This window comes from Tachypleus tridentatus, chromosome 4 (assembly GCF_004210375.1).
Source record: "Tachypleus tridentatus isolate NWPU-2018 chromosome 4, ASM421037v1, whole genome shotgun sequence".
Taxonomy (NCBI): Eukaryota; Metazoa; Arthropoda; class Merostomata; order Xiphosura; family Limulidae; genus Tachypleus; species Tachypleus tridentatus.
Genome location: NC_134828.1, coordinates 11,581,377 through 11,601,815, shown reverse-complemented (window position 1 = coordinate 11,601,815; position 20,439 = coordinate 11,581,377). Strand labels below are relative to the sequence as shown.

The following is a 20,439-nucleotide window of genomic DNA, read 5'->3' as shown; positions in this document are numbered from 1 at the left end:
TGGTTTACATATTGTCATTTAAAACATGCTGTAAAATTGTTTTGGTCTTTAGAGTATGACAGAATTATTTATCATCAGCTATTACTTTATTAAAATATACTTTTGTTTTGTACACAAATATTACATTAATACTGTCTTGTGTACAGCTTAATGCTCAGATATTGGAATCAACAGAAATCACTTATAACTCTTCAGAAACTTGTTTAAAAGTATATATTTACTAAATACTCAATAGGAAAATTGAAAATATCACTTTGTTTGTTTTTGTAAAGTAATGTTCAGAAAAAATGGTAATTATTCTTCAGGTAAAATGTTTGGAGAATCATACAGTAAAAGTCCAGAGTTTAACAGCTGGGGTGCTCCAGTTCTTCTAAGAGTGGAAGTTCCACTTGTTCCAGTTGAAGGTAACATTAAATTTGACTATGTAGTCATTTCTCTTTAGTAAAGAATTAGATTTGAATGGCAGAATAAACAGTAAACAACAGTAAAAATCTATTATAAACAGACCTGGAATTAAAATTGAAATAAAAATGACTTAGCAGTGGAGAAAAGGTATATATAAAATCTACATACATGCTATAACCATACATTTGTAATCTGTAAAAAAATACTCTGCATATTTTTAAAAAGAATTTAGGGTATAAGTGACAACTTAGGATTATAAAATGTATCCTAGGTTTGGAGGTGACTGAAAAAGTAGGACCCACACTGCGGTGAGGACACACCGCCTATCAGTTTTAACCTCCAATTTGCTAGTCTTGCATAAGAAAATTAGGAGAGAGAGATGTAGGTGTTCAAGCCCACAATATCCCACATCTATACCACCCTTCACTGCCTGCAGACAGTTGTGGGAAGGTAACTGCTTTCAGTGTCTCCATGATGCATAATATCTACATTCTTAATGTAAAAACAAAGAGGCAACTGTCAAATTTCTAGTGTGTTAAAGGAACTTTTATAGTCTGAAGTATGGGAAGGAACAATGTTTCCTTCTTGGATTTATCTCATAGCTGGAGATGGGAGAACATGATATTTTCTCAGGTTTATCTCATAATGTGAGGTTGAGAAGGAAAAAAAATATTTTCCTGGTTAGATTTATGATTATGAACTAAGAAAAAATATGGTGTAAACAGTTTCTTTTATGATTTTTACCGAAGTCTTTTTCCCTATTTCAGTTAAACAACTTGCTCTTGAAAAATTTCTTTTTATGCATCCAATAAGTGAAATATTATAAATGTTTATCTTTTTCTTCCAATTTTAAAGTTCTGAATCATATTTATCACAAGAGGGGATATTTATATTATATCTGCACTTGTGATTTGCTCCTATTCAGTAATTTTCTATTTATTTCCTAATTAAAGTATGTCTGGCATGGCCAAGTTGATTGGCTCTCAATCTGCAGTTTTGAATCTCCTTTCTGGCAAACTTGTCCACTTTTTAGCCATAGGAGTATTGCAAAGTGATGGCAGTCCCACTGTTTGTTAGTGAAAGAGTAGCTCAAGAGTTGCCAGTAGTAGATGGGATGGCAAGTTGCCTTCCACTCTGTTCTTTCACTGCTAACTTAGGGATAATTAGCACAGACAGCCTTTGTGTAGCTTTGTGCAAAATTCAAAACAAACTTAATTCAAGTATGCTTCTAATATCAGCTAAATCATAGATAAGTATATATCACGCTGTTAAATAGTTAAAGGTGTTTTTTACACATTATTGTTGCTGGTGTGTTTTGAAATAAGCAATAAAAATAAATATTTCTGGTTTTTAGAAATATTTTGCTCCAAATGTATTATACGGACTTTAAAATAAAAATAATTTAGACTTAAGTAGTTTTTGTGTAAATGCATGAAATATGGTCATATATTGTGACATGCTGGCCAAAGAAATTCTTTGTACATCCATCTGTAACTAATTCTTTTTAGTGCCATAAGGCTTACTGTTGGAATGCAAAAAACTTACAGTATGTCCTTTTTGTTGTTATTAATGTTACTAAACCAGTGAACTTCTCTCACGTTCTTATCAGACAGTGAATGTGATTGGTCAGACACTGAAGAAAATCAAAGGCGACAAGCATTTTGCAACCATATAGAAGGGTATGGCAGTGTATGTAGCTGTACTGACCCTGCTCCGTTAACATTCTCACCAGAGCCCGTAAGTAATAATATACAGTTATTATTGCATAATACTTTACTTAGTAAATGCCAACATTTCTTGTATGATAGAATAATGTTCCCTGCTGGTACAGTGGTAAGTCTATGGATTTACAACTCTTAAAATCAGGGGTTTGATTCCCTTTGGTGGACTCAGCAGATAGCCTGATGTGACTTTGCTGTAAGAAAACACACACAAATGATTGAATAAAATAGAATTGGAAAGTGTGGTAAATCATATTAGGAAAAAAACAACAATGAAAGTTTTTAATGTTTTCAACAGGTGTACTTATTAAAAGTACTCAAGTCTTTGTAGGAGTTTTTAAATATTTTTACCTGCATTTGTGTGTTTCTCATACATATTTATAAAAATATACACATTTATGATTCTCACTTCTTAAAAAAAAACAGGTTTAACCTGAATGCTGTTAAAAAGTTAAGTGTTTTAATTGTTATAAAAGTGAACTTAATTTGTAAATCAAAGTTTACTTTCAAATACTTTTTGTAATAATTGTTCCAGTTCAGCTCTGTATTCTAATTTAATTACAATAACTGTTTGTACATAAAAGTTTAATTCTTTATAGCTTCCAAACAACCAAGTGTACAATGTGCCAGTTGCAATCATTGCAAGCAATAGACCTCATTACCTCTACAGGTAAGAGAATATATTTATTAGTAAGAACTATAATAATATTAAATTATGTCTTTTTTTAACACTAGGACATAGGATGATCTTGTGGTAGAGCTTTGGATTTTATTGCTAGCAAGTTGGGTTCAAATGTTTACAATACCATCAAGTATTTTTCACATTTTTTGTTGTGGGTGTGTTATAAGAGTGACAGCCAATTTCCTTAACATGAAAGGTATGGTACGGATCTGTTGACTGGCTGTTTTCCATCTGGTCAGGATGATGGTAGATAGCCTTTAATAGCTTTATGATAGATACAAATATAAGTATTATTGGTGATATTTATAAAACTAATATCTTACATTTCTATTTTTGCTTGCTAAGTAACAGATAATCACATCTGGAACTTCTGTGATTTCTTGTTTGTTTTTAAGGACAAAAAATAACTTCATAACAGACAAAATTCCAGAGATGAATCTTTTAACATATTTTATATTAAACTTTGGTCATATACTGTACTTGGAAATGTCACTTATAACTTCTAAACTATACAGAAAATATAGTTAACACTCTAATATTATATGGTTTAACTTATTATGGCTTCCATGGAACATGAGAACAGAAAGTATTTTTCTTATTATGAACATTTTGATAAGTTATTATAATGCTTTCATTCATCTTGTATGTTTTTTATAACTTTACAGGATGCTACGTTCTCTACTCTCAGCTCAGGGTGCTAATCCAGAAATGGTTACAGTGTTTATTGATGGATATTTTGAGGTAAGTGTTGGCTGTCCAGAAGTTTTCTTGCAACAGAATACTGCAATTTGAGTTTAGGACAAAATGTTTGAGCATAGTGAACATTTTAGCCAGTTATATAATTTTACAGTTTTCAAAAATTCTAAGATCATGTAAACAGAGTCTGGTAGCAAACAAAAACTTAAATTACAAAAGATGAATGTAATAGTTTGATTTAATAAAAGTAAATGAATGTGATAGGTTGATTTAATAAAGGTAAATGAATGTGATAGGTTGATTTAATAAAAGTAAATGGATGTGATAGGTTGATTTAATAAAAGTAAATGAATGTGATAGGTTGATTTCAATAAAAGTAAATGAATGTGATAGGTTGATTTCAATAAAAGTAAATGAATGTGATAGGTTGATTTCAATAAAAGTAAATGAATGTGATAGGTCGATTTTAATAAAAGTAAATTATCACAAGCACACAAGATTACTAAAAAGAATGTTATTATAAATTATGTACTCAATTTGTGAGAGAAAGAAAACAAGAATATAATCAAAGAAAAGAGCAATAATTTGGGAAAAGTCCAATGAAATTTACTTAAAAAGTAATGTAGTACTGCTTTTTTGAGTAACTGTTTAAAATAGCCAAAACTGTGGTTAAATGAAAGAAATATTGAAGATTTATATAGTGTTATAAAATATTTCAAAAACTACCAGTGAAACTTTAAAACATCACCATTATGGAACCTATAAAAGTGGATCAATTAAATAACAATATGGTGTAATTTAGTGAAGTAATAATAGTATTAAACTTGTTCCAAGTGCTGGTGGTACACTAGTGTTGATACATTTGATGGACACATTTGTCTTTTGTTAAGAATTTGCTTGGAATATGTGTATTTAATAAACAATTCCTTAGAAACTCTTTCAAACAGAACTTCTCATTGGCTTTTTTTGGTCAGACATAAGAAAGGAAAATATAAGTTATTAATATTTTGACAAAAGAAAAACACTTAAAGTGAAAACAACATTGTGCTGTGTTTTAGCAGTGTACCAAGTTTTAACAGTGTATATAGTTTCTCAAGTTTATACAAGTAAGAACAAATTTTAATTTGATGTTACAGGAGCCCCTAGAAGTAACAAAACTTTTTGGGCTGCGTGGTATTCAGGTAAGAATTAAACTGTAGAACCACTTGATTTTATCTGATATTTATATAATCAGTTGTACTATCAAACTTACCAAACTGTATGGTTATTATTAATATTTAAACAGTATTTGTTTGAAAATTGGTAATACTTTATAAAATGGCTTGTCTTCTAAACCAAAATGTTTACGTTAAACAAGAATAAACAAGAACTGTATTTTGAGCATGCTTGTATACATGTAAATGTAAGTAATAGGTGTTGTTAGTCTAAACGTCTTTTCATTATTTGCTGTTTCATCTGAATTATATGCCTGTGGTAGTAGAATTTTACCATTTCTGTTCTTGAATACAAGACGTATTTTTTTTATGTATGCACGAGTAACAAGTTAGAATTGTTGTGATGTAATCTCCTCTTTCTATGTAAATATTTCTGTATTATTATGTGGGCATGTGTTAGGTTTACAAATTAAATCATATTAATAAAAACAAGAAAATAATTATAAACACATTTTATAAGTATTTCAACGAAACAACCAGTCCTATAAACAGTTAATGTCGTACAGACAAAGAAAATGTGGGTGCAAATTACAGTAGATGTGGCCCAGCAGAAGAGAGATTATTAGTAGCATAGTGGGGGCATACAATCTATAGATCATTAAAGATTTAGTATATTATTTTATCAATTTTCAGTGTATGTGAGCATTACATGGTTATCAAATTGTATGAAATTTATTTCATAGAAACTGCAAATTATCATAAATGTGAATGTCTTTTTTTGTTGTTATTGTTTTTTAAATCTTCTAATAAGTTAATTTAAGATTATCTGTACTCAGATTAAATTTTGAAGACACTTAGAGTTGACCTTAACTGTACAATAAGATTCTCACAAAGTGAACCATGTTGGTTTTATTTTTTAAAAGTAGGAGCCATTTTCTTCGTTTATTATTACGTATTTGAAAATCAACACATTTATTTATTCTTTCAGCACACGCCTATAGGATTAAAAAATGCACGGATATCACAACACTACAAGGCTAGCTTGACTGCTTCTTTTAATTTGTTTCCAGTAAGTGGAAAGTTTTGTACTTAATGGAGCAAAAATTATATTTACAGAAATATTTTAAAAAATTTATGGGTGTTGAATAATCTTTTCAAGTATTGCAGCAAGGAAGTGTTATATTAGTTGTTTGATTTTTTTATAAGGATGCCAAGTATGCAATAATTATTGAAGAGGACTTGGATGTTTCACCAGATTTCTTTAGGTGAGAAAGTTTTCAATACTGTTGATTTTGTTATACACCTGAGTTTTAGTGCATGTGTGTTTGCATTTTTTTAAACTCTGTGCAACTGAATTTTTTTATGTTATTCCTTGGAGTTTCATGGCTGCCAGCATTGCACATGTGCTTTCTCTGATGGTCACATTTTAGTTAAGTAGGTTCTCTAGTCTCTTAAGCATTAACATACAACACAAGTGAGTTTTTATTTGGTATATATATCTCTGTAAGGAAACTTTTCTTTTTCCAGTTACTTCAGCCAAACATTAAGAATCTTGGATGAAGATGAAACAGTTTATTGTGTGTCTGCATGGAATGATCAGGTCAGGCTGAATTTTTATATGTTCTTTTACCTTTAATAAATAAGAAACTAATATTAGCTGTTAACATTAATTTTTTAAAACTTGCATGAATTTTAAAAGAGAGATGGTATGAAATGAACAGATAATATAGTTCTATTACAATGAATCTTATGCTATTTGAATTCTAATATTTTTTAAATTGATTGAGTTTTGTGTAAAAAGGTTCAAGTGAGTTCTTTAATTTTTAGGGATATGAACACACAAGTGAAGACCCAAGCCTTTTGTATCGGGTAGAAACGATGCCTGGTCTTGGGTGGATCCTTAAAAGGAGTCTGTACAAAGAGGAACTTGAATCTCGTTGGCCAACACCAGAAAAGGTTTGTAAAAGCTTCTGCCAGATTATGTAACTAAGATGATTTATTGTTTTGTACCTCAAGTTGGAGCGACAAGATAGATGTGTAGATAATGGGAGTAGGAGACAAAAATAAAAAGACTTTTCAAAAAGGGTAACTGGTACGTTGCAGTAGTTTTAAACTTGAACCTTACGTATTGAATTATATTAACTGACTGCTGTTTCTTTAACTTTGAATCAGGGCCCAGCATGGCCAAGCGTGTTAAGGCGTACGAGTCGTAATCTGAGGGTCGCGGGTTCGTATCCCCGTAGCACCAAACATGCTAGCCCTTTCAGCTGTGGGGGCATTATAATGTGACGGTCAGTCCCACTATTTGTTGGTAAAAGAGTAGCCCAAGAGTTGGCGGTGAGTGGTGATGACTAGCTGCCTTCCCTCTAGTCTTACAGTGCTAAATTAGGGACGGCTAGCTCAGATACCCCTCTAGTAGCTTTGTGCGAAAAACAAACTTTGAATTATGATGAATCCTAGTTTTTTTTTAAATCTTTATTTTACTTGAAAATATAAATTGATTATTGATACCATTTTATACTGTTACCAGGTAAACTGAGAAGAAGTGATTTGTTGAATATCTTTAGTATTTCTTTATCAGATATGTTAAATAAAAACAACATATAATGCAGGGTCTCCCTGTTATGTAACTTGCAACTTAACTTGTATGTAAACAAATCTGAAGTTTCTGGTTTTTAAAATATTAAATCTAGCTGTGGGACTGGGACATGTGGATGCGGCTCCCGGACATCAGGAAGGGACGGGAATGTGTCGTGCCCGACGTATCCAGGACGTATCATTTTGGCTCTTCAGGGCTCAACATGAATTCATATTTTCAAGATGTGTATTTTAAGAAACATGCTTTTAATACTCAACCAAACATAAAGATAAATGACATCAACAGGTAATTCTATAAGTGTTTTGTTACTTTCATCTAACATAAGGTGAATTATGTCGTTTTTTTCAGCAGACTTTGTTAGTCCTTTCAGGTTTGATGGACTACTCATAAACTAGTAAAAATAAAATTTATAAAAGTCGTTAAAATAGTAGTTCAAATGATGCTGCTATATTGTAGTTTCCTGAATGAAATGGAAACAAAGAACTTCATGGGTTTTAAAAACAGATTTATGTCGAACAACAGTGTTTATCACAGAAATAACCTAGCCTAACTACTAAGTATGAAAACCTTGTTGAGTAGCTTGCTATTAATATTTAAACCAGTAAAACTACAAAAGAACATTTCTATGCACAGACTTGCTGATCTTCATACGTTTGGAAAGAACACACTATATTTTGTTGAAGTGAAATCATTTATGTATTCTTGAATTGCTCTAAGATTTTGTAATAATATTTTATTATTGTTTATCACTCAACCAACACACAAATTAATAACATCAACAAGTAAGGCTTTTAATAATATTTGGGTTTAGTGCAATTTATAACAAGCTTGCTACTGGAAGCAAAACTAAAAATTAGTCTGGTAACAACTGCAGTCCATTAAATATACTTTTCTGTTAAATGAGCTATAAAAACAACTTTTTTGTTGGTTGTGTTTAGCTCTTGGCACACTGTTATTTATATTTAATATGTAGTTTTTTATTGTAATTAAGAGATTTCTTTAGAGTAATTTTTAGTCCTCAAATTTAACTTGTGTGGTTTTCTAATTAATTTGTTAACTATTGGTTAAAAATATAAAACAAAACATTAAATCTGATGATTTGAAATCCTTGATGTGAAATAATCTAGTTACTAAGCATAGCGTTAACTACACCACATTCCTGTATGTGATGAGAGGACCTCCCAGGGAAGGTTCTGTTCTTTTAGTTTACCTTCTCTGCAATCAAAACATCGACCCCAAGTGTTTGCCATGAGGGGTCCAACCCTAATGCACCACTTTGGCCTTGAATTCCTGTAGACTGGGATGTCTTGGGGTGGCCTTCCTTGGATCAATCAGCTGGTCCACTTGGGCTAATGTCAACCAAGTACCAGTGTTGGAAGTTCTCAATGTGTTTTGAGGACATTGTGTCTGATGCTGGTGTTTGGGAATAGTACTCATGAAACCGTGGTGTTGCTGCACTGTCCTTGCATGACATTGTAGTGCGTCCCCTCGAAGGGCTCCATGGTGGGTGGGGTCAGTGAGCACCAAAATTTCCTTTTTCAATTATGGATCCTCCAAATAAAAACTTAAATAAAATAGTGGAAAAACAGTCCATAGGTAAACGACCACATCTTGAAGATTCTGAGCAACGTTTTTAACACCTGTTGTACCTCATTTTCATATCTTGCATTCTCTTTCAGACAAACGTTTAGGGCCTCCCTTTTTCATTCAGAAAGGACTTGCTGGCTCTCCAAAGTCAGTAAAGGAGCTTCAATCTGGTAACATTGGTGGAAACATCCACATCTCAACATAGTGAACTCCTCATGCTGCTTTGAATTCATCATAAGGAGTTATTGTTGAGAGGGATTTGAAGAACATCCCTGAGTCGGAGATTCTCGCTGGTTTTTCCACTCAAAGAGTTTCTGCAGTGAGGCGTATCTCCACTCGCAAAGATAGAATTACAATGCCAACCAATATCCTCATTCTGACATTTACATCACCAAGTCCACCTGCCACCATCAAGGCAGGTTATCTTAATTGCAGGGTAGGGCCATACATTCCAAACCCTTTCCAATGTTTCCAGTGCCAGTGGTTCGGTCACTCTAAGACGTCATGTTGTGGTTCCTTGACACGTGCTTGTTGCAGTGGCAAGGACCATGATACCTATGAGTGGGAAACAGACCCTCATTGTGTCAATTTCAATGGTTCTCACCCATCCTACTTTAATTCTTGTCCTAAATGGTTGGAAGAAAAAGAGGTGCAGCGTTTGAAAACGATTCATAACATTACTTATCCTGAGGCTCAAAAATTGCTGTCCATCACCTCATTTCAGACTTGCTGCACTTCGTTTCACAACTACAGTGGGAGTGCAGACAGATCTCTGTGACTCTAACAGAATAATTCTCTAAACAAATGAAAAGTCTTTTGATCTACGTGTTTAAAAAAGTTGATGAATCAACTTCAACACCTATCTCTGTACTTATATACATTTCAACGAGCCCCTGATCCACAAAGTTTGGTTCCGGGTACAGGCATTTCCTTGGATACATCTTCTTTTCCCACCCCAAGATGCAAAACGATCATTCGTTCACATCCTCAGTCACTGGAATCCTCTTCCAACAGCAAAGGTTTATTCAGTCGACCAAGGGCAGGATCCATGGAGGTTGATAGACCTCCCTCGAATAAATACAGTAAAGAAAAAAGACATGGTTATAAACAGAAGGGTTCTCCACCCAATTCTCCTACACATAAGTAAAAGTGGCCACCTTGATAGAATGGAATTGTCGAGGTTTACCATCTAATCTGGATGACATTCCAACACAGATTGCTTTCTACCATCCTGTATGTCTTTCCTTACCAGAAACATTTCTGAAACCTGCCAATACAGTCACCTTTTGGCAATTTTCTTTGTACAGAAATCACAGGCTGTGTGATGGACAGGTACATGGAGGTATGGCACTGTTGGTTGATCAGCATGTGCCCACCCTGTCTTTGACACTCGACACACCCTTGGAGGCTATAGCCATCTGGGTTTTTTGGGTCATACCATCACTGTTTGTTCACTCTACCTGTCACCTGGAAAGACATATGATCAATCAGACCTTGATGCTCTCGTTGAACAGTGGAAGCTGGATCAGGCAGACTGGTCCACTTTCACTGCTCTCACAGAACTTGATCCTGCCATCGTGAATCAGCCATCAATAGACAACTGTGTGGTAGTGGTAACTGACTGTATTATACAAGCAGCTGCTCAGTGTATTTCTAAAACCTTGACATGTTTTCCACGATATCCTTGTCCGTGGTGGAATCCTGCTTGCCACTTGGCATGGAAGGCTCAAAAACGGGCCTGGGATACTTTCCATAGATATCCCACAGTCTCAAACCACATCACTTTCCAACAGGCCTGTTTACATACTTGGTGGGTGAGATGTCAAAGCCAGAAGGAATCTTGAATTAGGTGCACAACCAGCATATCTTTTACCACCAGTTCCAAAGTCATATGGGACAAGATTTGAAAGGTCAGTGGGCAATATAATTCTGTCCCCCTTTTAATCTTGCTCCCTGATGGCCAGGAAGTAGCTGATACTCGGAGCTTTGGTGATACTCTAGGTGAAAGCTTTTGCCAGGTATCTAGCACTTCTGCTTTTTCCTCCACCTTCTTAATCATCAAGACTCAGGCAGAGCAATCACCTCTTTCCTTTCAAGCTGATTGTCTCTGTGATTATAATCGTCCCTTTACACTGGTGGAACTCAAACTGGCCCATCATCAGTCTGGCAGTACATCAGTTGGACCTGATGATATACACTGTGAAATGCTGTGCCATCTATCTCCTGCTTCTCTTGCTATTCTTCTGATTGCTTTTAACCAGATCTGGCCCCTAGAAGGACAGCCATAATAGCTTCGAACACAATGTTATTGATTTTTAGCCAGTAACAGTTTCTCGTAATGTAGTGTAGCTGCCTATTTCTCATCTTCGAGAAGTGTAGATTAATAATCTAAACACTTAAGAGCTATTTTTCTGTTCTTTTCATCTGTACAAGTCAGTGTGGCTTCATACCAAGTGATTCATGTAGGTAATGAACAGTGTTACTATGTTGCTAGAAGAAAGGTTGCTGATTTTCCTTAAAGCTTTTGGAAAATTGTTTTATCATCTTAAACTTCATTTGAATTATTATGCTGCTCTATTATAGTAGAAGAAATGTTTTTGTTTATGAAATCCATTTGCTCCTAGCTAAATCAAGTTTCATTTTTCCAACAAGACTGTTGAGTCAGTCCCTGTTTATACCTTATCATCCTAAGTAATTGTTAGAATGAGCAAACATAATAATTGTGAAGAAATATATACAGGTGAATATTCAACAGATTTAAAAATTGTGTCAAACAAAACTTTGTGATTAATAGTCTTATAAAATGTCAGCTTTAGTTTGGTAAAATTACTTGTATTGTGTCCCAGTGGTCATAAACACAGTACAAACATTTGCATTTTATGAATCAAAACAAATATAAAATTGGTAATTAAAATTACAACAAAGGTAAGCATTTATTTCTGTTTAAAAAATCATGTCACAATGAAGATTTGGTTGAAAAATAAAAGTGCAAGTTCGTACAAATATCACATGAAAATGAGATGTTTTCAGAAGATTCATAATTTCTAGAATGTTCTTCTAAAGTTTCAAACTATTTCATCTAGTTTTTGTTTTTTCAATACAGTAAAACAGACCATATGACAAATGCTCAAATTGTAACACCCTGGGCTTAAAGAGTTAAGCAATTTCAAGTTGTAAGATGGTTTAACTTCAGATCATGGAATTTTAGGTTTTCTAAACTTCATTTTATAGCTAAAGTTAATTCCAAAACCTAAACTTTTTATACTCTAAAGATATGTTTGTTTGTTTGTTTTCTAAGTTCTATGGTTTATATACTTTTAAATAACTTTCAGTTTAAACTGGAAACACTTCCTTTTAAAGATATAATACTTACCATGATGTTTACTGGAGTTAGTTGTTAAAAAGTGTATTTGGTTTGGTTGTGGTTTTTACCCTTTGTTTCATGTCTTGTTTCTTTTCAGTGTTAAGAAAGACAATTATGAAGCACAAATAGAAGAATTGTTAAGGTAAGTTTCAAAAACGTTTCTGATTTCTTGGTATGAAATATACACGAACATTAAGTTTTCACATTGAAACTTGGTTGAATGTAGAATGTGCAGCAACTGCTTGTTGTAGAAACACGAGTGTAGAGAATGATATTTGGAAAACCTTCTGCCTTTGAAAATGTTCTGTACACTTGTTTCTACAACAGGCCGTCCATTCAATGGAGTTTTATCGTGAATACTGTGTCGAAACAATCTATCAAAGAATTACTTTTTTCTTGTTATTTTAGGAGCAGGCATTATTTTAAACATTTTAAGGTTTATTCTTATATTTCAGATACATGCTTAGAAAACATTCCAGCACAAAAAATATTGTGGTTAGAAAAAAATATATTTTTTTTTCTGATAAATATTACAGGCAAGCAGTTGTACTAGACCACAGCAAATCACCTTGTGAGGAGAATTTTGTTCCTGATACTAAGGTAGCAGTCATTATAGATCTAATCTATAATTAGCAGAATAACTTTTTTCAAAACCTGGAACATAACTGTCTACTTACACTTAATTTAGGTTTTCATAAAGATCATTTTTTGAAGTTTACTTCTCATTTTATGTATGGTTTTTCAAAACTGTGCGTGTATGTGTGATAACATGGAACAAGACTTGTAACAGAAAAATTGATTTCAAACTTCTTAATAAATATCTGTAAGGCTTTTATTGTTTTAAAATTTAATAAAATACTTTACAGTTGTAAAATTTGTATTAAGTTTCACATCCAGGCTTGTGTTTATATTGGCAGGGAGGTGTGTATGTGATGTTTATTAAAATGAGCAGCCCGAGAGATTTCACCACATGGCTTCAAGTAGCAAAAGTAAGTTATTGTTTTTCATGATGATGAGAAACCCGCTTGAAATAAAAAATGTCTCGGAGCACCTGGTATGGGTATAATGCTGTTATTGATAAGGACAGAACAATGTTTTGATCTTCCTATGTCATCTTCAGGTTAAGAAAGACAGGGTTTGCAAGTGACCATTGTCAGACACGTCTTAGGGACGAGAGTATAAACGGGTATGGGATTGTAGGGGGCGTTGCAGTTGGATGTTAGGTTATTAATTGGTATAGGTGTAAAGGTGTTAAACAAATGCAAAATCAAAGAAGCCCTGCTTATACAGCAACTAAAACCAAAATTAAACTAATATAAAGGAACACCTTTGTACCTATACTAATTAATAACCTAACATCTGACTGCAATGTATCTACAATCTTGTACCCCTTTATATTCTTGTCCCTAAGACGTGTGAGGAAACGATCATTTGCACACTCTCTCTTTCTTAACCTGAAGATGACTTAGAAAGGTCAAAACGCTGGTCTCTTCTTATCAGTGAAAGTGTTAATACCCATACCAATCATTCTGAGATATACAAGTTATTGTTTTATGACCAAAGGGGGAGGAAAGTGTTTTTAGTGATGATAGTTGTACACATTCAATGTGTATCTGGCAGTATTTACTCCTAGTGTACTATTTATAGCTATACAATGAAATATGTGTTGATATTTTAAACTTATAATGTGTATTTCATAACGTGGTGAACAGTTTTAAGTATTAATATAGCTTGAAAGTTCTGGAGTTTAATATCTGGTTGACATTAATTACATAATATGTAAAACATGACTGTGACAGTTATTACAGGAAGATATTTTAAATGTGATTCTAGAAAGCTGTTAACTACAGTGGAACCCCTTTAAAGCAGCCACCTTCAGGACTGAGACAAACTGGCCTGATTAAAGGGTTCCACTGTACATAATTAGAGATTATGTAAACAAAAAAGGGACTGTGATTGAATGACTGCTTTCAAGGGGTGGCTGCTTGGAGGGGTTCCACTGTATATTGTAAATAAAATACAAAATAACAGTTTCTGCTATACTATGGATCTCTCCAAAAACTAATTGCTATATAGCACTGTAAGTGCATGAGATGAGTTAGTCAAGTTTCTAATTTTCTTTTCAGTGTTTTAAAATTTGGGATCTGGATGCAAGAGGCTATCATAAAGTGAGTATTTCTGAGTTAACTGACTAGTTTATGATACACTTAGGGGACTTATACTGCTTTTAAAACTAGGTTTGTTATTACTACTTGAAAGCTTGGTTCAGTCAAGATGTAGTGTTTTAAACAACAAAATGTGATTCAGTTCTAATTGTTCTTCACATTTTGTATGAGAAAGTTAGGTTTAGAGTTTGTTAGCATTGTTCCATCTTGTCCGATAGTTTTACTGGTGTATAATATCTTTATTAATACAATTGTCTAACACCTTTCAGTACATGTCTGTTTTACGTTTTGTTACTATGCAAGGAAAATCTTATTTTCATTTGTTATGACATAGTTAAAGTATCATTTGTGTGGGTCTCTGATACCCACCAAGTTATATAATTTCATCAGACAGAAAGGATTTTTAAACGTTTCATTAGTGGTTTCTATTGTTTCTTTTTGTTAGACCAGGAATTTTTTGACATTCATAATTCTGTTTTTCTTCCGTAAACAAGGCTGAGTGTGTTTTATGTTCTGTAATGAGTTAACTTATTGTTATTACAAGTCCAGTAATTAGTAGTGAAAAATTATTTTGGATGTAACATAAGGGTATATTTAATATATATAGCTTCAATACTTTACATTTGTTATGTATATATTTTATTACAGAAATTATTTAGCATTGTTAGGTAACTATGTGGGCTTAGGACTAACCTAAGTCTCCTAATCTGTCAAATGAAATGAGAAATTATTGGATTTACAGCCAAATCTATTGTAACAACAAGGATACCTATATAATGAAAATTAGCATTCTAATCTTTACAAGTAAGGACAACATTTAATTAGCTGTGCTTGTTATCAGGCTAACTTTTGTGTTTGATCCAGGTCATTAGCTTGCTCTGATCAGAAGCTAATATTAATAACATCTAAATTAATTTTCTCTAAACTTAGGTTTTTTTTACATTTGTGTACATTATTTGATGGTAAAATGAAAGCGTTTTTCATCACTATTAAAACTTGTGTTGTTATATTTGTATGTTTAGAGTATGTGGAGAATGTTTATGAAAGGAAACCAGTTGTTGGTGGTTGGTGTGCCAAATTCATCATACTCGTAAGTATAATATATACGTTGCTTTAGAACATACTTGTGGTGAATAGAAACACTGAAACACTTGTCACAGTCAAATGTGTGGAAGGCAACATATACACTTTGTTTTTTTAATTAAATAATCTCATTCAAATTTTAACATAAAACAAAAATGGTTTATGTGTATGTATGTTTATGAATGTGATGTATTTCTCCTATAACAAGTATTTTGGTATTATCCATTACAGAATCTTACATTGTCTCAAGAAATGTATTTTTAGGTTAGAAAGAACTATATAAAGTCAATAGTGGTGTCATTTGTATGCAGGATTAACAAAATATCTAGTTAAAGGTTTTATTTTTTAATTCCACTTAGCTTTTCAAGAAAAAAATTGGTATACTTCTGTTTTATATCCACTGTTCGACAGTTAGAGGGGAAGTGGCAAGCACCCAGAAAAATATCCTAGAAATCGAGAAATAAACCAGTGTTTTCAAGCCTTCCCAAATCACACTCATTTACCTAAAAAGTTGCAAAATTGACAAGAACAGGATACTATAATGAAACCCATGTGTCAGTACAAATTTGGAACTCCTCAGTTGTAGCAGAGTATAAGAACCTCTCATTGTCCTAGGCCTATTTTAGCTTTAAAGAAAGTTTTTATTACACAAGATCAGAAGACCAGCGAAACAGTATTATATACTTGTGATTGATTTTCATTGTGTTTAAATATACCAGTTATTCTTGCCAATAAACTGTTGCCACATTATAAGTACATTGGTCAATTTCATTTCTTCATTCAAAGAGCCAGTGGGTGGGTGTCGATTGTTGGTTTTCTGTCTTTGTGATTGTAGTTCAAAATTAAGAATGTGTCTTTCTGAGTTCTAGGAATCCTTCTCTAGGTTGTTTAGTACATGTGTGAATAAGGTGCCATTATGCTAGAAAACTTTCCAACTAATTGGCTAATGTTAAAATAAATAAATATCTTAATTTAAAAATGCGTACTGAATAATGCAGTATCAGACATTACTGTTTAAATTTTTTTTATACATACTAACTGAAGCTGGCTTGTTTCTCATTAAATCTTGACTCGATTGTGAAGCTGCAAAAAATTAACTGCACTTTAAAAACCAAAAGTAGGCATACGAAGACAATCTCACTAAAAAGGCACAACTCTTTATAAAGTATTATTAATGTGTTTTTGAGAAACGCAGTTGATAAACAACTGACAAAGAGTTCAACTTTTTTTTACAACACTTTATTTAACTGATTTAAACTAAAATGGAGCCAGATCTAGGATAGTCTTAATACATATTTTGTATTTTATAGGATAGTGCTATAGAAATATCAATTTAAAATTCAACTACCTAAAATAATTATATCTTGATTCTTGTACTGTCTTTTATAGTGTTTACAAGCCTTCTCAAGTCACTCCCATTTACCTAGAAAGTCACAAAATTGACAAGAACAGGATACGATAATGAAACCCATGTGCCAGTAGAATGATAGAAGTCCTCAGCTGTCGCAGAATCTCTTGGTATCTCAGGCCTATTGTAGGTTTAAAGAAAGTGTTTATCATGAGATCAGAAGACCACAGGAGAAACTTGTGGTTGATGTTCTTTGTGCCTAAATACAACAATTCTTCCTACAAGTGTTTGTTGTTCTTGCCAGTTGACAGCTCTGCACATTGTTGTTGTTTGACAGCACTGCCATCTAGTAGTGACAGCTGATAAAAGTTGTGTGAGAGAGTCTTGGAGAAGAGTATCACACATGAGAAGTTTGTGGTAACCAAAAACAAGAAGACTTTTTGGTTTTGATGCTGAAAATCAACATTTATGTGCAGATTGTGTACATTTTTGTTATTTGATGTGTACATACAATGTCTGTGTATAGTGACTATAAACACTAACCGAACAAAAAGTGTTAATTCAGAACAGGAAGGTGTGAGTATTTTAAACTTGCTTTGTTAGAGAAACCTTGTGGGCTTGTAGGGTACAAATGTTAAGTTTTTAAAAGTCATCTCAGCATGTACATACTCTGTTTCTTTGAGCTACATTAGATTTATGTATCTATTAACTGTTTTCTGTACATTTTCGATACTCACTTATCTAGCTGTGCTATTTATTGAAGTTTTATTCCATTACAATCAAACTGTGTTCAAGAAACCTTTTAAGCACATGATGTAAAGAAAATACAAGATCAATAACCACATCAAATATGTCGAAGTGTGTCTGGATTCCTTAATCATAAGATAACACTAATTGTGAGTCAGTAACTGTCATCTACCCAATATTTTAATGATTTCCTTTTTATTTTTTCTCAGAGGTTAGATGATACAATATGATTTTTGATGTTTAGGTTTCTGAATTCACTCCTAAGTTAGTGTATGTTTTAGTATTTACTTTTGTTAAATGTTATATAACTACATGTACTTTAGTGAGGTGATTTTAGTTAACCCTTAAATAGTCAGACGTTTAGATAGAAGTTATTTAACCGTCAGTTTTGTTGACATCTTTTCACACTGGGTTTCTTCTGTTCGTAGTGCTTTCATTAAGTTTTAATTATAAGGTCTATTAAACATAAGTTATTGTATCTTTTAATTCATGAGCTACAAATATTTTAGCTACAAATAAAATAACAATAATAGTAATTGAAGCTTCTCAAATATATATGACTTTAATTATCAGATCTTCTGATGTACTACTCCTGAGTTATCAGGTCTCCTACAATACCTTTCAGTCTAAATTATCAGGTCTGATTTATCTATCAGTTTAAATCATGAAATATTTTCAACATGTCTGAAGTGTTTAATTATCTAATTTATGAATTTTGCCTAACTTAGTAGGTTTTAATATTGTCTGCTGAACCTACATTATTATGCCTTCTAATGACTGCGTGAACTGAAATTATATTTTCAACAGATGAACAAGCCGAAAAACTAACTTAACTTGTGAAGCAGCAAACAACATTATGTTTTTTACTGACAGTCAGTGTATAACAGACACCAGATTTCTATTCTGTTGAAGCTTTTGTAAGGCACTTAAACATAACCCTGCATGAGGTGAAGAATTATGTGGTAAAAACCCTTGGCTGTCATAACCTAGTCCTTTATGTTTACTTAAAAGAATGGCAAGTTATGGAGTAAGCCACAAGCATATCCCAGTGTTCCTTATGTAAAAAAAATTAATGTATATTGTAAAAATATATTGGATACTTTGCACTGAGCAATATCAATCTCTTGATTAGCTGGTACTTAGTATCTTTCATTTACTATGTAATTATATATTAAAGTAAAAATTGGTTTTGTAAAGAATCTCAACTTCCTTATGTTTCAAACTGTCAGTTTAAATTGTAACTTATTATTTATGTATACACTATTTGTTCAGATTGTCCTTAAAATATCGTATTTATGTAACAGTGATTATATTTATCCAGTATTATTTCTAACAGTACTAATTACTACTAAGGTCAGAAGCAAACCGATAAACCCTTTATCACAGTTTTTTTTTTTGAGGGGGTCTTGTTCAAGTTATCTCACAAACTCTTCTTATTGCCTTGCTCTATAGAAAAAACAGTTTTGTGTAACAAAAAACACACAAGCTGTAGCTTTTTTATCTGTCTTTATTTAAAATTGTTACTGAGTTATGTTAATGTTTTATCACTTTATTAGTATTGATATGTTTAGCCAGTTATAAATTACACAATCCTTCATAGCTGCATCAGCATTTTCAGTTGTGGTCTTCAGACTGGTAATCATCAGATTAATTTTCAAAGCTCACCTGTTTTCTTAGGTTTGCCAGTGGTCATGAAATTACTCAGAAAACAATGTCTGAAAAGTAAACAAAGAACAGTATGTTTAGAATTGTGATGATGATGGTTATATGTGCCTGAAATTTTTTTGTTTATCTCAGTCTGGGATTAAATAAACAGTGCACCTGCAGATAGGTTCCATATACGTGTTTATTGATTCAGTTCATTATTACTGTAAGTTGAAAAGATGTGCCACAGCATGAACCTTGCATCTTCACGAAAAATTATGAATTCATAAAAATGAATTATCAACTGAGTGTTGGTTCTCACTACCTGTAATTACTAACTGGATGTTATTAGTTTGTCTTTTTGATACCTGTAGCTGCTAAATATATTAGGCCTAAGTTATTTTCCTTTTTGCAGCTAAACTGAATTAATACAAGAAAAACTACAGTGGTTTTCAATAATCTTACATTTGCAAACAAAATTAAGTTGTTGAAAATTTAAGGAATGGGTTTTGTCCTAAAAGTACTAGTCCTTTGTGCTGTTGACTTAGCATAATATACTTTTACATAAAGCTTAGTGTGAAAGTAGAATGTTTTGTTTTTCCCTCTAGTGGCACAGTGGTAAGCCTGAGGATGTATTATACTAACTACTAGGGTTTGATATCCTCGGTGAGCATGGTAAAGCTGGCACAGCACAGATGACCCATTGTACATTTTTGTGCTTGACTATGATCAAACATTTTCTTAGTATCATAAACTTAAAAAGTATAAAAGGCTGTGTGAGAAAAGAATTGATAAAAAACAAATATGTATCTAATCTTGGATAAACTAATGTTAATAAAAGTAATTGCCCATATAAAAATGAATGTGTTAGTAACATTTTAGATTTTTTTTTACTATTTGTAAACAATTTAAACTAAAACCATCTTCACACATTACTTGTTAACACACCATCTTGACCTCCTTAAATTAGAAATGAATTTCCTATGATCATCACGGTTCCTTATTGCTAAAGGTTTTGAATCAGTCAAACAAACCATAAGATAGATATTTTTAAAAAAACTTTCAAATGGTGAAATTATGTAAGGTCATTAACCAGCAGGCTAGGTGAGTAACATAGACACAAATCTTTAACTATATACAGAAGTGTCTCACTGCCTTTAACTGCAATTTTAGGCTGGCCTAAATTGTGACATTTATAATTGAACTATGTTTATCTATGTAGAGTCAAAGGTTTGTATTACTGT

At 32.6% G+C, this 20,439-nt stretch overlaps 1 protein-coding gene across 12 annotated transcripts in view; it reads left to right on the top strand.

Annotated features, from left to right (window-relative positions):
• Window positions 1-19,392, top strand: part of LOC143248572 (protein O-linked-mannose beta-1,2-N-acetylglucosaminyltransferase 1-like) — a 103,145-nt gene extending 83,753 nt beyond the window's left edge. For 11 of the 12 annotated variants that reach the window (XM_076497034.1, XM_076497026.1, XM_076497024.1 and 8 more), the window contains 16 exons: window positions 306-404; window positions 2,015-2,142; window positions 2,726-2,796; window positions 3,474-3,549; window positions 4,641-4,685; window positions 5,647-5,727; window positions 5,865-5,923; window positions 6,186-6,258; window positions 6,486-6,614; window positions 7,352-7,542; window positions 12,306-12,350; window positions 12,745-12,808; window positions 13,126-13,197; window positions 14,335-14,376; window positions 15,396-15,463; window positions 16,846-19,392. In XM_076497034.1, the coding sequence (XP_076353149.1) occupies window positions 306-404; window positions 2,015-2,142; window positions 2,726-2,796; window positions 3,474-3,549; window positions 4,641-4,685; window positions 5,647-5,727; window positions 5,865-5,923; window positions 6,186-6,258; window positions 6,486-6,614; window positions 7,352-7,542; window positions 12,306-12,350; window positions 12,745-12,808; window positions 13,126-13,197; window positions 14,335-14,376; window positions 15,396-15,463; window positions 16,846-16,918 (1,316 nt within the window). In that variant the 3' untranslated portion in view covers window positions 16,919-19,392. The remainder of the gene's footprint in view (window positions 1-305; window positions 405-2,014; window positions 2,143-2,725; window positions 2,797-3,473; window positions 3,550-4,640; window positions 4,686-5,646; window positions 5,728-5,864; window positions 5,924-6,185; window positions 6,259-6,485; window positions 6,615-7,351; window positions 7,543-12,305; window positions 12,351-12,744; window positions 12,809-13,125; window positions 13,198-14,334; window positions 14,377-15,395; window positions 15,464-16,845) is intronic. The other variant, XR_013027050.1, reaches the window with a different exon arrangement.
• Window positions 19,393-20,439: the final 1,047 nt, after the last annotated feature.